This window comes from Aythya marila (assembly GCF_965140915.1).
Source record: "Aythya marila genome assembly, chromosome: 2".
NCBI classification, from domain to species: Eukaryota; Metazoa; Chordata; class Aves; order Anseriformes; family Anatidae; genus Aythya; species Aythya marila.
In genome coordinates, this window is record NC_139043.1 from 12,656,781 (window position 1) to 12,678,507 (window position 21,727).

Here is a 21,727-nt window from a genome sequence, read left to right on the forward strand (position 1 = left end):
CAAATATTATAATGGCAGAAAGGTGATTGTAACACACCATCTGATTATTATAATAGTTAATATTTTTTAAAATGATACAAGTCTAACTAAAAATTTTTATCCTAGACAATTTCTATTGTGAATATGTCTTGGATATGTCTCTTTCCCAATTGCTACAGTATCTGGTCCTAATGGTTACTGTCATCACTTTTGTTAGGTGACATGGAGAGAAGGAAAGGTGATGTAATCGCAATTAAGAGACTAAAAATCTTGGTAGAAAGAAGGGTACAGTATGAAAAAAAAAATTCTAGCCTTTCATTTCAAAGGGGCAAAACTACTCAAGAACAGAGGCAAGTACAGGAATTCATTGAACAGATTGGATAAGACACATGGTTATCTGATCTAGTAAGTCACTGTGCACAAGGCAGTAGTGGCTATTTACCTCTTATTTCCTTTTATACAACTTACAGACTGAGAAAAGCTGGATTTATTAGGAAGTTGTCAATAAATGGTGTCTGAAATAAATTTCAGACAGTTGTTTTTTTAATTTTTCCCTATTAATGGTTTACTGAGTAATTCTGTTTTTCACCAGTTTGCAACTATGTCACCTCACTGGTTAATTCATTTTTAATTGTGGTTTGTGACTATTTTTTGCCTTATTTGCATGATTATATTACTATTATGTTTTGAGGATTTTTTTCAATGAAATATTTAAGTAATGGTTAATAGTACCTTCTCCATATTACTAAGCACAAATTTGCATTGAAAATAGGAAAAGTTCATTTTGATTTAGAAATTCTGTGGATAGGTAATAGCATTGTCACAATAGCCATTTTGGTTGACAAAAATTAATGTGTAATCTGTCAGGGAAATCTTTGCACAATAAAGAAAACTTGATTGCAAATTAAAAGTTATAATAGAAGCTACTAGAGAGGATAAAATGTAGTTTAAATTATATTTTTACTTTATCTAAATATAAGTAAAAATAAGTATATAGATTGACGTTATTTCAAATATACCTGTCAAAAACTTAATTTAAAAGTGTGTGATTTTTAAATTAGTGATTTTCAAGAGACCAAAGAATTCAGGATTATTTTTAGTGGATATTCAGCATTTGCTTTGCCAGATCAGACTATTTGTTTACATTGCAGTGTAATTTTAGGATTGTTAGCATTGGTCTATTTCTACTAGTCTATTTTGTTTCACAGTAGTTCTACTATGTCTTTTTGTGATGGAAGACATTAGAAGGAATTGTAGGTCACTTGTAATAATTAACAGAAGTACTTGGCTATGACCACACCAGCCAAATCTGTGCTTCAATAAAAGGTGTTAGAGGGGAATTAAAAAGCAGATAAAATGAGCCTGTCACAAGAATTGAGGAAGAGGCTAAGCTGATCAGATCACTAGAGCCTACTCAGTGCTCTGCTTCAGAAGTGTTGCTGCATGCAGATATTTTGCTCTTACGTTTCCTTTGTCTTTTTTACAATTCTTTGATTGCACTGAAGTTTAAAAATAAATAAATAAAAATTCTGTATTTTTTTATTTGAAAAGATTCAATGATTGTTGCCTAACAACTGCTCTGTATTTATTGTTTATTTGTTTTGGTTTTCTTTTTTTTGTTCTTTATTCCCATTTTCCAGGGTAAAGCAATTTTCTCCAGTACTAAGTTGTTACAATTTTGTCATATTAATGATTGCAAACAATTTAAGATCATTGAGCTGTGATGAATTTCGGTGTATAAGCTCAGGCTGTTAAATTTTGTTGCATTTTTCTTAGTTTGCTATTGTTTAAAGCCTGTTCTGCTAAATGCATACATGTATGATTTGCATTCCATGCTTTGCTGTTCAATTGAAAGATGCTTGCTAGCATTTACTCATAGTAGTACTGTTGCTTTTTTTTACCCATACACATTTTTTCTTTTTGTTTTTAATGCAAGTACTGAAGCTTTAACTCTGAAAAAGAATCTGTGGTCTGAAAGGTTTTGGATTTATCAGTGTGAAGACATAGTTCCATTGAGGATAGTGTTCTTAATTTGAAAATTATTTTGTCTTTAGAACTGGGCTTGCTGTAACAAGATAGAAGTTTTACATCCTATTTTATATCTAGGTCGTGTGATTGTGGTCCTTTCCATTGTTCAGTCAGTAATGCTTACATTTACAGAATTGCTTTATTTAGACACAATAACTAACAAATATATATGGAAACTAAATGCAAGATCATGGAATATATATTACGTAGCAAAATATTATTTCATGTCTTGTTTTAAGCAGAACCTTTTCTCTCTTACATTGCGTGTATTTTAGTTTACAAATGTATATTTGATATCTCAGACTTTTCCCTTTGAATAGACGAGACACTTACCTGGAACACATATTAAACTTGCAGGAGGAGGTAACACTATATATAAACAGTTACACTGAGTCACTAAAATGCTTTAAATCTGCCATAATCTGAAACCTTACGGTAATGTGAAAGATGCTGAATGATCCTGTTTACTGCTGCTAGCTGCTCTAAAAGTCTGGCAGATACTTTTAAATTAAAGTTGTAATCTGTGTGTCTGCTGATGACACTAACTGCTACGGTGATTGAATGAAATACATCAGCTCCTACTCTTTTCTAGGATATTCTATTTTGCAAAATCCAACTGCTTGGATAATACGAAAATGGTTGAATAACTTAGTCTATTTTGTTTTTCTTTCTTTTTTTCTTGAACCTAGCTGAGCTAATTATAAAAAAAAAAAAAAAAGCGTAACAAACTGCAAAGCAAATTGAAAGTCTTATTTAAAAACTTCTAAAAAAAAAACAAAAAAAAAAAAAAAACAGATTGTGTGGCATTCTGAAAATGGGAAAAATAGATTTATGTATATTTTAGTTTTGAATGGTTTTCAGGGCTTTGCAAGTTCCTACATTACAATATTTATCTGTGCATGATGGAAAAATTAAGCATGATAAAAAAAAGAAAGTGCTTATTAAAGATTGTTATTTTTCTCTTGCAGACTAATTTTAATGTGGCAGTCTTAAATGTTGGTGCTCCTGCAGCTGGAATGAATGCTGCAGTAAGGGCTGCAGTGAGAGTTGGCATAACTGAAGGCCATAAAATGTTTGCTGTCATTGATGGATTTGAAGGTTTTTCTAGAGGGAAGGTCAGTATTTTGTGTGGATAGTATAGTAGTATGTACCTCATCCCACTCTACTGCCTTTGTTATAAGGCATGTTCTTTATTATAATTGCGTGTTCTGTGATACTATCATGGAAAGTAAATCAGTAAGTTATTTAATGAAGACATATGAAACACAAATTGTAACTATTTCTCAACTATATAAACCTATTTGTTTGTTATTGCTTTATTTCATTTATGCTTAAATACTACATGCTTCAGAGCTACAGAATTAGTTCAGGTGATGGTCAATGTTTAGCATATGGTAGATTTTCCACAGAATAACAGAAGAATTGCTGTTGCATTTGTGTTCTTTTACAATAAGAAACTTTGCAGAGATGCCTTTTAAGGAAGGAAGCTTTTGTTTTTTTTTCCAGGTGAGACAGATTCTTCTGTTCCTCTGTTTTAAATGTTATGCATCAGTTAATGGCGTAAGGAGAAAATATATATAAGATTATTAGCTGGAGCAGTAGGTCCCAAAACTAACCTCAAAGACCTAGTTTTAGACTTGTATGTTTCATGTTCAGTAAGAGGATATGAAAACAGGACCATGATATGAATCAAGGAGGAAAAGTTTATTGTGATCTGGAGAAAGAGAGAGAATGAGAAGGGACTGGTAAGAATTAAAGAGAATTTAAGTTATTTAACCTCTTGATACTGATACTTCTGCCAATTTCATTTTTGGTGCTGCCAAAGTGCCCAACAACTCGGTCCAACAGCTTTATGTTAAGTAGTATCTTGTGTTTGTTGCATGTCAAGAAGAGTAATTGAATAATTATGTAACAAAATCTCCTTTACTTTAATTCAAAGATAAAGGAAATCAGCTGGGGAGATGTTGGAGGCTGGACTGGCCAGGGAGGATCGATTCTTGGTACCAAACGGTAACATCAATATTTTTCCAATTGCTATGGTGAATTCTAGTATGTTATATAACCTGTGTATACTTCAGTTCTCTTTTCCTTTCACTGAATGTTTTAATTATTTTATTTTTTTTAAATGTTATATTCCAATGTGGGTATCTTGATGGTACTGTATCAGCTCTGAGGAGAGAATGACAATGGGAGTTGTCATTCTTCTTCAACTGAAAAATTTCCTAGGGAAATTATTTAAAAGTATTGCAAACCTGTATTTTTCTCATAGCTGATGTGATTCCTTAGAGGCAGCCAGAAAGAAATACATTTATGAATAGGTATTTAAAATGAAAAATATTCTATTGCTTGCTGGGTTTACCGTTATGGCTTAGTAATTAATTCTTATTGCTGCAGAGTCTGTAAATTGTTTTTATTTTTCTTTTGGTTTAATAATTTTCAGTACTCTTCCTGCTAAGTATTTGGAGAAGATCGCTGACCAGATGCGCACTAACAACATTAACGCTCTTATGGTTATTGGTGGATTTGAGGTACAATTAAGTTTCAACTTTATGTCTAAGTAGAATAGAATTCCTAACAAAAGAAATAGACCATTTTAATTTTCACCCAATCTTCATGTAAAGTGCATTTGATTTGCTGTATTTTATGCACAATATAGCATTTAGGATCAGTTTTTACTAATCACTGATTTCTGTGGAAAGTTGGCATTCAAGGCAATGACTAATAACTGAAAAAACAGGTAAGCTAAATGGATAAATAAGATGAGGTGATGTGATGCTGTTTCTATATTTAAAAAAAAAAATAATAACTTCAGCAGTACAAGCAAGTCTATATACCATATCAATACTCAGAACACATCAAAAAGTTTTTAAGCTTTAGTTGTAATTGTACTGTGGTCCCTTATTTAAGCCACTCTTCTCAAACAGTGCATTTAAAAATCTGTAATAAATGAAGATAAGTGTTCTTTTTTGTTTTCTGTCCATATTTCAAGTTCATCTTACTTTACCAAAGTGATTTTTTTTAAGGATGTCTTGATTCAGGAATACTATGATTTGAAACAACAGGTAATAGTACCTGAAGATTGGGGAATTATTTTGTATATTTGTTGTACAAAGCACCTTTATGTCTAAATTACATATTTTCTTGAAATGAATGAGTATTCTGTTTATTGTTTCTTTTCAAATGCATACATGTTTTTAATCCTTTCTGTTTTTTTTTGTGTATCTGTCATTTTAGTGGATTCTTAATGCTTTGACTTGCTGAAGTGTGTCGTGGTAGAAATGGCTCCCCCTGTGGCCCGTTCCATTTTATCATTCCAACCTTGTCTTTATTTTATTTGTCCTAATTTTTCATCCAATGCCTGTGCCCAACAGGCGTACCTCGGACTCCTGGAATTGTCAGCTGCCCGAGAGAAATATGACGAATTCTGTGTTCCAATGGTTATGGTTCCTGCAACAGTATCCAACAATGTACCGGGTTCAGATTTCAGCATTGGTGCAGATACTGCTCTGAACACTATAACTGATGTAAGTCTGTTCTGGTGTGTGCGCTTACTAATACAGCAGTTCTGGTTAAAACTGACTGAATTGGCTAGAAATGGATATTTTTATAGACCAGAACTTTGGAAATCTAATCTGGAAAATAATACAATTACTCAGTATAGGCACATTCATGATACTTAGTTAAAAGAGAGAAGTTTTGTGATCTCAGAGGTAGATCCAAAACTACAATGACCTTTGAATTTGTAAACTACCAAATAGGGTGGCATGTATTTATTATATAGGAAAGAAAGAAACCTAAAGCTAGGACTTGATGATCATTTGCACTGTAGAATAAGGAAAAAAAAAATCCCTGTTATATGTGAAGTTTCAGTATACCCAGCTGTGACAAATCCCAAGTGAATATTGTTCTGTTCAGAAATGAATCCTTATTTATGTAACCATTTCTGTAATAAGAATTGTATACACTACTAATAAAAGAAACAGATTTAACATAAAGAGCTGAGACATATTATATTAAAAAAAAAAAAAAAAACAACAGCAAAATACAACAGTAACATAATGTAAATTAAGAATGGATCAATTAAAAGTAAATTCAGTTGGATTATCAGAGAATTATCAGGTGCCACACAAATAATACATCAAGCACGCATGTTTACAGTTCACCTGAATCACTTAGGAAGCACTAATCAATCATACACCTGCTAAGAAAAGCAATACTGTTCCTATATATTTTGAGATAATGTTATCCAAGCAATAACAATGGGAACATTACACTTCTTTTGGTTTTATTTTTCTTTTTAGTATAATCTGTGGATGCATATCCAGTAGTGTTGGAGCAAAAATATTTTCACTGATTATACATGTTGAGCTACGTTTAAAAACAAACAAAAAACTAAAAACAATAACCATGATGTTTGTGTAAAGTAGGAAAAGAATCTCAGATTGCTTTTGAAATGTAATATCGGTTCTTCTGTCATATAGATTTGTTTGAAGATTTTAATCATGATAATATTTCAAAAAATATCAATGATTCCTCAAAAGCTATCAACCTCAAGAGCATTAACATAATTTTCACCTATTTATTTCTGTTTACCATACCAACATGGGGGTTTGTTTTTCTCAAGATAATTCTCATTTGAGTTAAGAAATTTCAGTTTTCCAAACTGTTGCCTTGAACAAGACTGTAGGTTTATAAAGGTTGACTTTTTTTCCAGTTCTGGTAAATAAAAATATCTCACCAAAATGATTGATCATAAATTGAGGTGAGTAAAATGACTGTGCATGACACCTACTTTTCTTTTCTCCTTTTTTTCATAACCTGTGTATGTTTACCTAACTACCTTCTTTTTATAGGTTATTTCATGTAGAGTAGGGTCTCCCTCTCTTTCCCTTTCCCTATACTGTTGATGTGTTTTGCTTTATACTTAGGTTTCTAGATACTGTTAGACTTCATTAGGTAACAAATTGACAGTGTCTCCATATTTTCAATGCAGTAGTTGAAAACTTGTTTGTGTTGTATCTTACTGATAGTCTTTTTGTTCTTGCATTTTACTTTGTCGAGATTTTTCTCTGAAATGTATACAAAATGTAATAGCTTTGCAGGATTTAGTTTCAAGCCAATAGAAGGTTAAGATTTAGAAGGTTAAGGTTTGTTCTTTTTTTTTTTTTTTTTTTTTTTTTCTCCTTGGAAAGGAGCAGACTTTTGTGTTAAGGAAAGATTCCTGCTTAGTATTTTTTCAGTTTTCTGCTCTGACTGTTTGAATATGATCCACTAAGACTGGTAATAAAAAATGTTTCCTTTCATTCCTGTGTCACATGTTCAGATCAGGTTCAATAGCGATGCTGTCCCCTGTTAAGTGTGACTTATAGGCTCAATACAAGTCATATAATTTTCATTCCTATTGACACTGTTAGATGAGTAAATGTGTCAAGTTTTCAGATTAGCGTCTTTTAGCTCTCAGATTAGCACACTAAAGTGTTACCACGCTTAGTTTTTCTGTGGTACTTTTACAATTCTATGTTCTCAACAACGTTCAGTAAGGTAAGTAAAATCTTCTGGGTAATGAGGCCTTGTTGCTTTTTGGCATTAATAGATGTTTGTCAGTGTTAGGTTGTTTGAGAGTTGTCAAGGCATGTAAATGGTACCCTGAGACATTTGCATATGTGGTGATGTTGCATTTAAAAAAGAAAATAAACGAACACAAATCAGACTACTTTGTTTTATACTTACCTAAACTTGGTATTAAAGATGGTATATGATCTGTAAATACTTGAACAGTTACAGATCTTCTGGATGAGTTATTAGGCAAGAGCATGCTGTGTCCTAAGTCACGATAGTGGATGGTATGTTTCTCAATAACTAGAATTTGGATTCTGTGACAGATTCTTTGATGCTCTTGATTATTTTTTTTTCCAAATTGTATTTTACAATGTTAGACTTTTAATCAGTAGAATGGTAGAATTTGGGTTGTCTCTTGAGTAGCATTTTAAATTTGCCTATATATTCTATTTTCACTTCAGTGTAAAATATCAGTGAGAACAATTGTCAGAGAAATTGTCAGTATTCCACAGTACTGGAATACCTGGGGAAAGGTGGAAGTTTCAATATGTGAATAGGGTATACTTTAGGCTTTTTGTATCTAGGTAGACATAAATTATTTAGAATTACAGGATGAGAACGTTAACTTGAATTTTTCTCTGAAAAGAAGCAGCAGTAAATTAACCACGGTAATAAAAGTACCTGTGTTCTTAATTTCATGTTGCTAACTCAGTGAAATAAGTAGAGTACTATTTTGGATATCAGACTTCTGAAATATGACAAGAAAAGTGTTAGTCTTCATACTTACGTAGAAATAACCTATACATTACTGGGTTATTTAATAACCATCAAAAGTGGAGGTTATCAACACATTTTTATGAGTGAAATTAAAAAAAAATGAAATCTACTCTGTAAGTAGAAGAATGAATAAAAAGTTAGACTTCTAGCTACACAGTGTGAAAATGTATGGAAAATATGAAAATTAAATTTGAAAACAAAGCCTACAAAGGCTAGAGGACAGTGACAGAAAGAGCAATAATCCAGAACAATGTATTCCCATATATGCATTGTGATTTAGGACATAAGAACTAGATGTGGAAATGAAAAGTAAAGGTAGCAGCTAGAGATGGAGAATGAAGGAACTTGAAAAAAGAGGAGGCTGAAATCTTTTGATATGCTCAGAGAATTGACAATCTGCATTTTCATTCCATCCTTCAAAGGGAAGGGTGTGCAAGCTGATCAACTGGTCATGAGAAAAAGAATAGCAAACAGCCACAAGAAGACAATTTCTCACTGGAGTGAAGAAAGTTTATTAGATTGTCTGTGCAGTTTCATTGGAAAAAAAAAAAAAAAAAGGACCACTCTCCTGTTATCATCCCTATGCTGGTGCTAGCATACGTGATTGTACATTAATCTGAATCATGCAGCTGAACAGGCTGAATATTAACCTGGCCAAACTAATTATCCAATTCAGTTTTCATCCAGTTTGGTCCTAGCAATGTGGATATGGAGCTGGGGCAGTAAGTCCATCCCTTTTAATGGACACAAGTCAACAGAACACAGTCTGTGCTTGACTGCTTGTATTTTTATAAAACACATTTGATTCTGCCAATACACTTCTAAATAATAATACAGTAAATGGATATGAAATGATTAAAACATGTTATTGATGTGGTACAGTATTCCTCTATGATCTTACTGTTGTCCTCATTAAAAAAACAAAATAAAATGTAAAGCAATGATTACAACCACCCATCATTTACCTTCCAGAATTGTTAAATTACCTTTCATTGAAAATGTTTTCGTATTTTCTGCGGTGATGCTAAGATGCTGTGTATAATTATCTGATGCTTATGCTTGGTGGAGGTACAATCTTTGGATATGTTTGCTAAAATCACTTGCATCAAATGAAATGGCAAAATTTAATGCAAGTAAAAACATATCTTACCATATCATAACTAACCAATTGTGTTAGTTACTGCTCTAAATTTCCCTTCAGCATGGTTTCCCAAAAGTCTCATTGTAAAACTTTTCAGAGAAATTCATCAGCGTTTCTTTGCAGATCTCTAAGAAGCCTTATGGTTTTGACGTCACTTTCTTTCCTTAGAAACAAAAAATGCAACTGACTGACTTAAGCTAAGCTAAGCAATTACTGCTCAATGAAATTTTCTCAGTGAAAATTCATTCTCATCCACTCAAAAAATAATAATAATAAAATAATCAGAATGTTTTGAATAAATAAATAATGTCGCTGTTTTGGCTATACTACTCAGAGCTGCAGATCTGAAACAGCAGCTTTTTAGACTGAGATATTAAATTGGAAATGCATCCTAGCACTGAGCTGAGTTTAAAGTTGCACTTCCAAAATTTATCTGAAGTCAACATAGACTTTAGAAACTTCGTTTGCACTGGATTCACCCGATGACATATGACCTGTCATCTCACTGAATGGGATCTGCTCCATCTGGGGAAAAGAGCCTTTAAGCAGAGCTCTCACGAGTGAATTTTTTCCCATCGCTTTCTCCCAAGTCATTGATTAAATTAGTAGCTGTGGAGATATTTGTGGAAATAGCTACCTAATAATTTGATTTGCCATAGTTTGCTTCTCTGAACTGATTTGAGAAATTGAAAAAAGATGAGACTTCTGTGAACGTCATTCTTTTCTGGGAAAAGGATTAACAAAATAGGAACATACTATGTAATTAGACTTTCTTGTGGAGAGTCATTACATAGGTAGTTTAAAAAATTGTCACACATCATGAGAGATGCTGAATGAGTTTGGATTAGGTAGAATTGGAATAATGTAAGTTTAAAAAAAAAAAAAAGTTTACTGACTTAAAACAGCTTGAATTTCAAGCATTATTTTTACATCTGTTAGGAACACATAATCCTTTTCACATGCAGATTTATTTTGTAATTTGGAATCTTCCTAAATACCTACAGCTGCTTCACAAAGCAATTTTGAAATATACTTGCAAACTTTAGCTCATCCATGTGCACATGTTCTTGGATTTTTCTGGACCTCCGTGTGATCTATGTGAATAGAAGCACATGTGTGATGTCGATAGAACCTTGGAAGGCAAAGGCAATTTTTTTCTTTTTTTTTTTTTTTCTCAGTGGAAATAGGTGTGTCTTGACTTTGTAGGATAACATAGTGTTAAAAAACAGATTTCTTTTAAGCATTTCCTTCATGTTGCAGGTGTTTTCCTAGTTAACTTTCTGAACTTCTTAACACGTATCAAACTTTGTTCTTTAAGTGGCTTTTTGTTGAATGATTTCCAGTCCATCTTTGTGCTGTCTTCTTTCTGCTAAACTGCTTCAGACCTCTAATGCTGTGCACACTTCATATTCACTCCATATTTACCTGCACTAATCATCTGCATTTCTTCAAAGAGCATTGTGCCAATGCAACCTCAGTGCACTGTTGTGGTCTGTACAGGATGCACCCCCAATAATCTCACCAATTGTATTCACTTGGGCCAATGGACAGCCAAATTTACCATCACATGCAAGGAGTCATTAGCAGAGCAATCCAAAGACAAGGAATGTATCACTCATACTTGTACCACTGCTTCAGGCCTATGAAAGTTGTCTGCAGCTACATGAGGCACGTTCCCGCTTTGAGGAGTTTTGCGTACCTATCTGTGTGTTGCCTGCTACTATTAGCAACAATGTGCCAGGCACAGACTTTAGCATTGGTGCTGACACTGCCTTGAATGCTATTGTGGAGGTAAGACCGTGTATCTTTTAAAAGTTAAGATGGTAACATACATAACATCAGGATACCTAAAGACCTTGAAATGTCTAGTGTTCTAAAATAATTCTGTCACTGTAATTTTTATGTTTTACAGTTAAGAACTTTACCAAGACTGATTAAATATGAACCTAATTAAAGTTGATTATAGTCAGTATTTAGCTTTTGGGGATTCTATTTTGTTATCCAAGACTACTGCATTAGTGCTTAAGGCATTTGCTTTTACTGAAAATAAAAGATTTTATGAATTTCTTTTCTTTTTTTTTTCTTTTTTTTTTTTTTTTTTTTTAAATCCTAAGTAGCTTCTCAACATTATTTAGCTGAAAGAAGAAAGCACATCTTTTATAAATACCATATTTATTGTATGGGCCAATGACTGAACTTAGCATAACAGAACATCTGTGTGTGTGTTAACACTAAACACGTGAATAATCGTATGGACTACATAGGTTTAACATCAAGTATAAACATAGTGTAAGCAGTTAAGTTCATCACTGATGCTGATTTGAAGCCAGATCTTGCTATGGGTGAAGCTCTCCATTTTGATCAGAACAATCAGTTTTCTAGTTCTAGTCTGCTGTAGCATTTTTCCTCAGGTACAATTACTATATGAAGTCTTTAATTCTTTACCATTTCACCAAGTCTGCTGGAGTAACAAAAAAGGGAACTGGTTGAGGACTAATGCAAACAGATGACTGAATAGCTTTGGGTTCTATCAAACCTCCTATTATGAAACTAAATGAATAATTATGCAATTGGCCAAGAAAGTCTGCTTGGAGATCCTGGGGTTTGAGAAATCATCTTGAAAACTGATTTGTTTTCCTGCTCCGGTACAGAATTACTTATTCATTAGAGTAAAAATCCTCTTGTAGCTAAATGAAATAGCTGCATCAGAATATAGTATGACCTGGTCAGTAGGAGATGCAATATTACATCCCTGGAATGAAGAGAATGAAGACAACCTATGATGTAGAATGGGTAAACAGCATCGGCACATTCACAGGTAGGACACAAGTCCTCTAGTCACTCCATTAGCTGCTTCTGCCTTACCCAGCCTCTTAAGTGTGGCTGATAGGCACATGTAAAAATAAAAACACGACAACACAATGGAAAAGAAAATATACATACTACTGCTTCCTCTTAGTTCACTGCTTTAAGTACTTTTAATTGCAATTTGTACAGCATTCAGTAATGCTCTGTTTAAAAAAAAAAAAAAAAAAGTGATCTATTAAATTTCAGAAAGTTTTGTTTATTTAAAAAGATAAAATATTGTTGTTTTGGAGGTTTGAATATCAGATTTTTCATGAAGCTGGTTTAGTTCGTATGACAACACAACTAGCAATGGAATCTTAAAAAGTTCTCCAGAAAGAATCACCATACCTCCATGTTTAAGAGTCCTGAAACTGCATCATACTCTTGAGCGTTGGCCTTTCTAGCCTATGGAGTAGGATGTGAATTAAAAATACAGAGTCAAGACTGAAGTCCAAGACAGAATTTGGTAAATATAATTTCTAAGAATGTTATTTTTCCAATTTTGTATAGGTTCACTTCTACTTTTTCCAAGACCATCAGGAAAAAGGGCTAGAACAATTTTTATTCTAGATTTTTAAGGAGGGGAAGCTTATTTAGGAGACAGGGCAATGGGGAGGAAAAAAATGAAAGGTGACTTAAAATCCTGATCAATTACTTGACCAAGCTCACTGTGAGGTTTCACAGAAGGTAGTGTCAAGGCAGTGAAATATGGACAAGTAACAAAGGGCTTCTACCACAGCAGTAGTCTTTGCTATTATAGTCTCAGTTTCTTTGAAGCTGACCCCATAACCATGAATAAAAAATTCCTGGGTTAATACCAGCTACAAATCTCTCTCCCTGAAAGTAGCAAATAAAAATCTATGCTAATGTTTTATGTCAAAATCCAATGTCAAAATCCATTGTTGTGTAGACAAGTACACACAAAGTTTTCACTGGCAGTTATTCTAAAACAGGAAATATAGCATCAATGTAAAAAGCTATGTGTTTTTTTTACTCATCATAGTCAATTAAAGTAAGGATTTGAAATTCTACCATGAAAAAGCTGAGATAAAAGGAGCTAGCAACGTGACAAGTTAAACTGATTGTATGATAGTCTATATATCATCGCAGTAAAAAACATGAGACGTTCATAAAAAGGAATTGCCTTGCCTTCTGGTTTTAGTACCTAACACCACCATTTGCTATTATGGTGATTGGTATTGCTTAGAAAGCAACATAGCAACAGTTTATAAAGATGGTCTGTCTGTCTATAGCAGGCATGTAGAAGACTGAAATGTATGGCTACTAGATTGCAGAAGATTACTGCTAACCATATTAAATAAAAACATCTGTACATACAGAGATACCTGTGTGTCTTAAGGCTAGAAAAGATCACATTTCATCCAGTCTGATTTCATGCATATTGGGTCCTAGAACTTAATCCTCTTAAGTCTTGAGTCAGGCTGCTAACTGAATAAGAACACTTGTATTGTATCTCCTATAAAGCTGTCTGAATTTCTTTAAAATCTATCAGTGCCATTTGAGTATTTCTGTCACAGTTATTCTGAGACAGCAAGAATAGCAGACAGTTTCTTCTGCATTTCTATTACAAGAGACATCCTTCTAAATACATCTAAAATGGTTAATCCCCAAAGCAGAAAATTTCATTCTTGTACCAGCAGCAGGAAAACTTGCTTGAAGTTTACAAATGTTTTAGGTCTCTCAAACAGAAGGAAATCAATGTATTATCAATCCAGTTCTAGGCATGTGGGGGTGGGCATGTTTTTTTTTTTTTTTTTTTTTTGAGTTAAAATCAATGTGCCTGCTACTGTTACAAGTAATAGGGACTTTTATAAATTTGTTGTTTACCATATACCAAGTACCAGCATTCTGCAACAATTACAAAACCACAAAACCACATCTGGAACAGGAAAGCTTGAGGACACTGTAAAATCCAAGACGGGTAAAAGAAAATGTCACCTTGAAAAAAACAACGAAGTTCTATCTAAACTTGTTTAGGTTATGATAAACAGAAGTATTCAGAAACATTTTCCATAACAGAGTGTTAATCAGTATTCTTAATACATCTGTGTGAATTCTGCACTTGAGTGTGTGTATGGGTTCATGGGGGGTAGAGGTATACGTTTACATATGTGTGAAAATATAAAGATGCATAGATTAAGTTACATGCATCTTTTGGTAGCTGGACCTAAATAAATGCATACTGGTTTTAGTTTCTGAATGCGTTAAGCACTATGATGTTAAAAGTTTTAGTCTTTTTAAGTTTCCTCACTTACCAATTCAGTATTTATTGTGGTCTGTTTGGTATATTTTTGAAGCTCCTATAGCTCACAATTTCTTCTTGAAGTCCTGTTGCTATCTGAATGAAGCTTTTGGTTGTAAAAATCTGTGAAACAAATAAATATTAACAGGATCTGTAGTTGGTCATTCAGAAAATTAGTAAGGCATGAGGAGTTCTTAAAAATATAATTCAAGTTTCAAAATTATGCGATTGCTAGATACTTTCATTTCTTACTTTTACCAAATGGAACTGATGTATGGACTATACATCAACTTTCCAAAATTATTCTTGTTACCAAGTCTAGCATAACTTTTATTGATTTTGAAGGAAAAGGAGGAAGTAATATGTTTCTTTTCTTAATCTCTTCCTGAAAGGAAGTATTTTTGTCCTATGACTTAAAAATAACTTTGAACAGTTGCTGTAGAAATATTTTCATTCCAGGAAGTGAGAGCTTGTCAGCTAGCTTCTTATAGCATGGCTATGCGTAGTAATGTCAGTTTCCTAGGTCCTATAACCCTGGAGATTTTCTCTGCTACTCTTTCCCAAGTTTCTTAAGCAACCATAGTAAATACCGGTAGTATTGGTGCTATGTGAGCATCAGGTCTCCTAGTAGAGAATGTTTCTTAGGCTGTTCAGAGCATGATACAAATAAATAAATAAAGGAGCAATAGCTCCAGTAGTGCTTGAATAGTATTTCTGTGGATATCTTTGTTGGAAAGTAATCCACAGAGCAGAACATACCCAAGAGTATGAACAGTTACATATTTTTTTTTTAAACTTGAGCATAGTCAGGAGTGCAGTAAACTTTAAAATCAATAGTAAAATGATAAAAGTTTTTCAGTAATGAATGGAGTCAAAGTAAAGAAGAGAAACTTATGCTCAAACTGATTAAAAAGCTCTAATATATGTATTAGTATCTCTGTTAGAAAACTATCACAATTTTTATGTTCATGCACAAGACAAATTTATTTCTTGTTAGTATTTGCATGAAACAAGTGTTGATCGTCAAAATAAAATGTTTTGCTAGTGTGATGTTCAATATATTACTTATGAAAATGACTTATGGTAGTTAAATGGGTTATATTATGTTGGAGCCTTTTAAAATTTATCTCTTAATAAAATTTTTAAAATCAAAATGTGACACAAAAATGTGTGACATAAAATAAAAATTCAGAATTTAAAATTTCTAATATCTTATCTTTGAGTAGACATGTGATCGCATCAAACAGTCAGCTAGTGGTACCAAACGTCGTGTATTCATCATTGAGACCATGGGCGGTTATTGTGGATATCTGGCCAATATGGGGGCCCTTGCGGCAGGAGCTGACGCTGCTTATATTTTTGAAGAACAGTTTGATATTCGAGAGCTCCAGGTATGCAAAATGAGAAATGTTTTCCTCATTTTTAGGTAGATCCTAAAACTGTTGAACATACATGTATATATATGAAGTAGATAGCTAACTTGTTTTTTGTTGTAGTTTATTTTTAATTATACTATAGCTAAAAGCTATGCTTGTCAGTAGCACCGTCAAATAGTTCCAGTTTTTATGCCTTATTACCTAAAGGAACATACACCCAGTTGTTCTTGGCGTCAGGGTCAGTTAACTGATGATTTTTTTTGTATTAACCATTAAATATTATTAGGGTATCATTTCATTTCTGTTCTTCTGATTGAAATTCAAGCAACATGTAAATGAAAAAAGTTCAGCAGCTTGAAAAGACAGACAAATACAGGATAAAAAGAAATACCTTTTCCATTATAATTGTGCCTCAGCTCATTGTGTCAGAAGGCTGCTCAGGTCAGGGAATGAACAGGATTTAAGGTGGATTAGATACTGACTTTGATAAACTATTACGAGCATTTTTGAAGTGTTATTGAAATAAAGATTTTAGGATTTAAGGGCTACGGATTAGGATATGACTTTGCAGAGGGTAAGCTGATGTGAAACTTGTCTACTACAAGGCTTTTACACTTCTGAAGTGCTAGCTGCTGTCATGGACTAATACAAACCTGAGCAGATACAGATTTCCTAATAGATAGAAAGTGAATTGTAGTTCCTCCCCACTCATTTTGCAGTGGCATGCACTCTTCATGTCATGCACGGGAGTACTGACGCGGTAATACATTGCTGGATCCATATAGGACTGCAAGGATTGGGAGTAACGGCAGGATTAGACCTTATGTGACAATGTATTTTTATGTATATCAAGGTAATCCAATTTGGTGCTCTATCAGTATAGCATTAAAAAAATAACAATTTTATGTGCCTACTAAAATCTAAATTTGTGATTTGAATTTAAATCACAATTTAAATTTGTGATGCAGAAGAAGAAGTTCATTTTAACCCAAGATGAATAGCCATACTCAATATGTTTTCCTGGATCTCTAAAATTGATTATTTGAATTTGTACGTATTACTTGATGTGGAATCTTTACACGAGCTTTCAGGATAAGCTCGTAGGTTCATTCAAGCTCTTTAAAAGTTGTGCTTATCTCTTTAAAAATACCTTTGTTGTTCCTAGGCTAATGTGGAACACTTAACTGAAAAGATGAAAACCAGTATCCAGCGTGGTCTAGTGCTGAGGTAAGCAAAAATAGTTGTAGTAAGTGAAATCTGTGATGCTGAGCACTCGCAGCCAAGGCTGTTTGGCCACTAGTGAAGACAATTCAAGTCTGTATTCCTTGATTATTCCTTTAGCATGAGATTATTAGCAAAGCTGTTGCTCCAGAAGGCAAGTCTGGGAGCTGTCTGGGAGCTGAAGCCCAAAACTTCCTTCTTTCTATGTAAATATAATTGTTCTATAATCTAATACTTGATTCTCTTTTCAGCCTATTTTCTCAATGATTTTTAACTGTAGATTATTAATAAAGACAGTGAAAACTAGCATGCACATATAGCCTTTACTATAAAAATTCTACTTAGATTTTACAAGGTAACACAGGATAAACCATTTTTCAAAGACCAAAAACTTTAAAACTTGTTATTTAACATGTTTTAAAATTATCCATTCTAAGGCATCCTGAATCAGTCTGCAGCTTCTCTCTCTCTCTTTCATTAGCATTTACCTTCAGTGTGCTGAGTAGCAAAGGGCTGAAAAATGAGTACTATAATAAATTGTATGAGGAAGCTATTACACTTGTTTACATTTTTCTGCTTATGGTGATTAGGGTGAAAAAATACTTGACATTTAAAGTACTGATAAGGAGCAGACCAGGTGTTATTCATCATCCATGCTTTTATAAATGGCAAGATACTGACATTACTGCCAGTATGTATAACTTCTGTTTGTAAAGTTTTTCTACTGCATAGTTAAGTTGTCAGACATAAATTTTATTTTCCGCTACCTTATTCAATAATGGATTCCAGCTGACCTGCCAGTAATGCTGGTATAGTAGAAGTAATGCAGGTTTTAAAATCATGAATATGTTACACAAAATATGTTCATGAAACATGAAAGTGAACGTATGGGATTAGATGAAATTATCCAAGCAGTGACCGCTGCTATCAAGAAACTGGGAAGATGTTTGTCATTCAGTATCTGTAAAGACATTGACTACTTAGCAGTTAATTAGCTATGACTATTTGGCCTGAATTGTTACAGAAATGAGAACTGCAATGAGAACTACACAACTGACTTCATCTATCAGCTGTATTCTGAAGAAGGAAAAGGAGTGTTTGACTGTCGAAAAAATGTATTGGGCCACATGCAGCAGGTAAAAATGACTTTAGAGTTTACAGACAAGCTTAACTATATGCACAAAGGGCACACACTATTCAAGCATTTCAAGTAAGTCTGACTCAGAATTAAAAAGTGTGTGGATTTTTGCTCATAGGTAGCTCTGAAGTGTTTGTTAGCATCACAATTTATTGCAACTCCTTCCTTAAAATGTAGGAAAAAAAAAAACAACCTTTAGCTTCTTAATAATTATTTTTTCTCCCTCTGCCTATATTAAAAAAAAAAAAATCATAGACATTACAGCTATCGTTATTACTGTAATACATATTTAGAACATACATCTCTACCATTACATAATGTATCTGGCTTTGGAACTCTCTGGAAGAGAAGAAATTTGGTTAAGGAATTTTACGTGCAGATGGATTATTCTGGTAGAAGAGACAGCATTCAGCTTCTCCTTGTGGTCTCTGTAGCTTCCCTCTCTTTAACTCATGCTGATTGTTAGTGGGCAGATAATAAGTTTCTAATTTGGCTATGGTAATTACCAAGACTGAGGTACAGTTAAAAACACATGTAGAGCTAAATTTTTCAAGTGCTAGTAGTGAAATAACTCTTGTTCACATTAAGTCATTTAAACTTGTATGCATAGTCCTTTTACCATTACTTATTTTTAGATTCTTCAACACGAAGATTGGCACTTTCTGCATAAAATTTAACAAAATTTATTTTTAAGGTCAAGAGCAGCATTGATGAAATGATCTGCTGTTTGTGAAGTTGTTCTGAATAGTTCAATGATTTCAGTTCCATCTGTTGCATTGAAAATGAACACAAAAATCAGACTTCATATATAGACAGCTTAAAAAATATAACGTCGTTCCCAGAGCCGTATAAAGGCTGTTTTAATACTTTGAATAAAAGCAGCCATAAAAAATAATATTAATTAAAAAATGTACTATTTAAAAAAGTCCCAACCCAGTTGTTTCATCCTAGTTTTATGTACACAGCATTCTAGCCTTCCTTTTTCTAGCTGCAATAGAGTTTTGTTTCCCCAGCTTCCTAGATTACAGTCAGCACTTAAGTTTCTTACACTCATTCTGACACCTTCAACTGTTTCCTGTTTTATATTATGCTGAAACTGGGTTGCCCAGTGCAGTGTGAGAGCTAGGCGGTGCTTTATGATCAGCACTGAGGGAAAATGGAGGAAAGGGAAATCAGTGGCCTTTGTTTACCTTAAGTGAAAAGTAGTATTGATTCAGTGAGAATTCTACACAGGCTTAACACAAATTTTAAGTGTTTTATCTTGGTTTATGTGGTAGGTTTGTTTGTTTGTTTGTTTAAAGTGGGGGAGATGTGAGCAGGCCATTAAACTAGTAAAATAAGAAGACAAATACTGACTCGATAACTGAATTAACCCACAGTTAAATTTCCACACAGGGTGGTGCGCCTTCGCCATTTGATAGAAACTTTGGGACAAAAATTTCTGCAAAAGCTATGCAGTGGATCTCCAAAAAGCTGAAAGAAACCTACAGGAAAGGTGCAGAAACACTTGGTCCTATCTCTCGTTTTACTGCCTTCAGTTAGATATTAGTATATGACTACTGCCATACACAAACACATGAATGCATGATAGGTTTAGTTAACATACCTCTTTCCATCTTATTCAGTAACGTCTTGCTATGCTTCCTGCTATATTACCCCTCAAGTGAAGTCAGTATTTTAGATAGCTATTTTCTTACCTGCCTTTAAAAAATGCTAGTATGATTGCAGTTTATTATGCATGAAGGAATTGATGACTACCTAAGTTACATCTGTTCTTCCTTTTTGTTCCATGATGGCTACATGGGAGACAGAAGAAGGTAATATGTCTTCTTTGGGAATTTTTATAAAACACTATTTACTAAAATCTAATTTAAAACTGGATGTTAAAATTCAGTCTTGTTGATTAATTACACTGTTTTCATGGCTAATCATCAAAGCTAAATGTAAAAAGTGAAGATCTCCTAACCCTATTAAAGTACTAATTGATGTTTTAATGTTATGTTAAATGTTCAGTAACTGAAATTCACTTTAATTACCCCATTCACTTTAATTACAGAACAAGGGTATTTGGCCATACAAATGTGAATAAAAAAAGTCTTGAATTATTTCATTCTTTTTAGGAAAAGTATTTGCCAATACTGATGACTCAGTCTGTTTGCTGGGAATGCGTAGACGCAACCTTGTTTTCCAACCAGTGGCTGAGCTGAAGAATGAAACAGACTTTGTGTATGTATATGCTGCTTACATTTTAAACATCTCAGCACAGGCTTTCTTTCACCACATCAAATGAACGTCTTCTTCATGGTGCTGACACACAGCATTTGCCAACTGTTTTATTGTGCTTCTGTCTCTGGCCTATATTCAGCCAGTGATTCACTTTGATTGTTCACTTGTCTTTTTGAACAACTCCCTTTATGCTTTCTAGTCCTTATACTTTATGAAGTTCTCTTTTATGAATTCTGGGAGCCCACTGTCTTTTTTATCATCTTTGCTCTAATGTCTGGAATTGGTTTACTTCTCATAAAATTTAATAGAATAGTAGAGTGGTGTTTTTGTGCCTTAGATGGCATTTTATCTATGAAAAACTATCCAGTAAAATCTATTTTTTTCCTTCAGTGTTCTGTTTTTATTTTTTCCCATTTTGTTGGTGCATATAAGTATTATATGCACCAACCCAATGCAACCCAATAAATAGCAATACTCGATCCTCTTTGTTAGAATATTCATGTTAGTGTTCTTAAATTAGCTACACATTGTTTGCCATGGCTACTAAGTAAATATTTTTTTTTTCCTTCCGCCACACCACAGACATAGGATTCCCATGGAGCAATGGTGGCTGAAGCTGAGACCACTGATGAAAATCCTGGCCAAATACAAGACCAGCTATGATGTTTCAGATTCAGGCCAGCTGGAGCATGTTGCTATGCACAGCCCAAAGGAAGCAGAAACCGGAGCCATCTAAAGAGATCATTTTTAGATTGTTGTCATAGATGCACATTGTGAGTAACAATGCTTTAGAATCGTTACAGCTTTGTTTTGTAACATTTAAGTTATTGTACCAGCACTTTATGTGAAACAAGACAGTCACGTCACACAAATTTTGTCCTATATTTGTGTTACATTTGAAACAAATCCCAGCATCTAAGGAATAAGCACCATTTTACTCATACTATCCTTTAACAAAAAAGTGCAACACTGTTCTATGCACTCTGTAAGTTACTCACCTACTGCACTTTGTTTCAGAGTACTTACACCCAAAAGTAAGTGTAGATGGCTAGTTTTATGTTGAGTTACAGGATGTGCTTAATGTATCTGAAGTGAAATAAAGTACTGTTGCAAACATCTTAAGTGTGATGTGTCAAAATGTATTCACCTGCTTCTAACCACAAATAGCAAAA

At 33.5% G+C, this 21,727-nt stretch overlaps 1 protein-coding gene across 3 annotated transcripts in view; it reads left to right on the forward strand.

The window, feature by feature from the left end:
• Positions 1 to 21,671, forward strand: part of PFKP (phosphofructokinase, platelet) — a 44,714-nt gene extending 23,043 nt beyond the window's left edge. Inside the window, exons 13-23 of one of the 3 annotated variants that reach the window (XM_082754871.1) lie at positions 2,976 to 3,122; positions 3,947 to 4,017; positions 4,448 to 4,535; positions 5,379 to 5,531; positions 11,123 to 11,275; positions 15,821 to 15,985; positions 17,136 to 17,197; positions 18,216 to 18,327; positions 19,725 to 19,824; positions 20,450 to 20,555; positions 21,138 to 21,671. In XM_082754871.1, the coding sequence (XP_082610997.1) occupies positions 2,976 to 3,122; positions 3,947 to 4,017; positions 4,448 to 4,535; positions 5,379 to 5,531; positions 11,123 to 11,275; positions 15,821 to 15,985; positions 17,136 to 17,197; positions 18,216 to 18,327; positions 19,725 to 19,824; positions 20,450 to 20,555; positions 21,138 to 21,291 (1,311 nt within the window). In that variant the 3' untranslated portion in view covers positions 21,292 to 21,671. The remainder of the gene's footprint in view (positions 1 to 2,975; positions 3,123 to 3,946; positions 4,018 to 4,447; positions 4,536 to 5,378; positions 5,532 to 11,122; positions 11,276 to 15,820; positions 15,986 to 17,135; positions 17,198 to 18,215; positions 18,328 to 19,724; positions 19,825 to 20,449; positions 20,556 to 21,137) is intronic. The other 2 variants (XM_082754870.1, XM_082754869.1) reach the window with 2 other exon arrangements.
• The last annotated feature ends 56 nt before the right edge of the window (positions 21,672 to 21,727 follow it).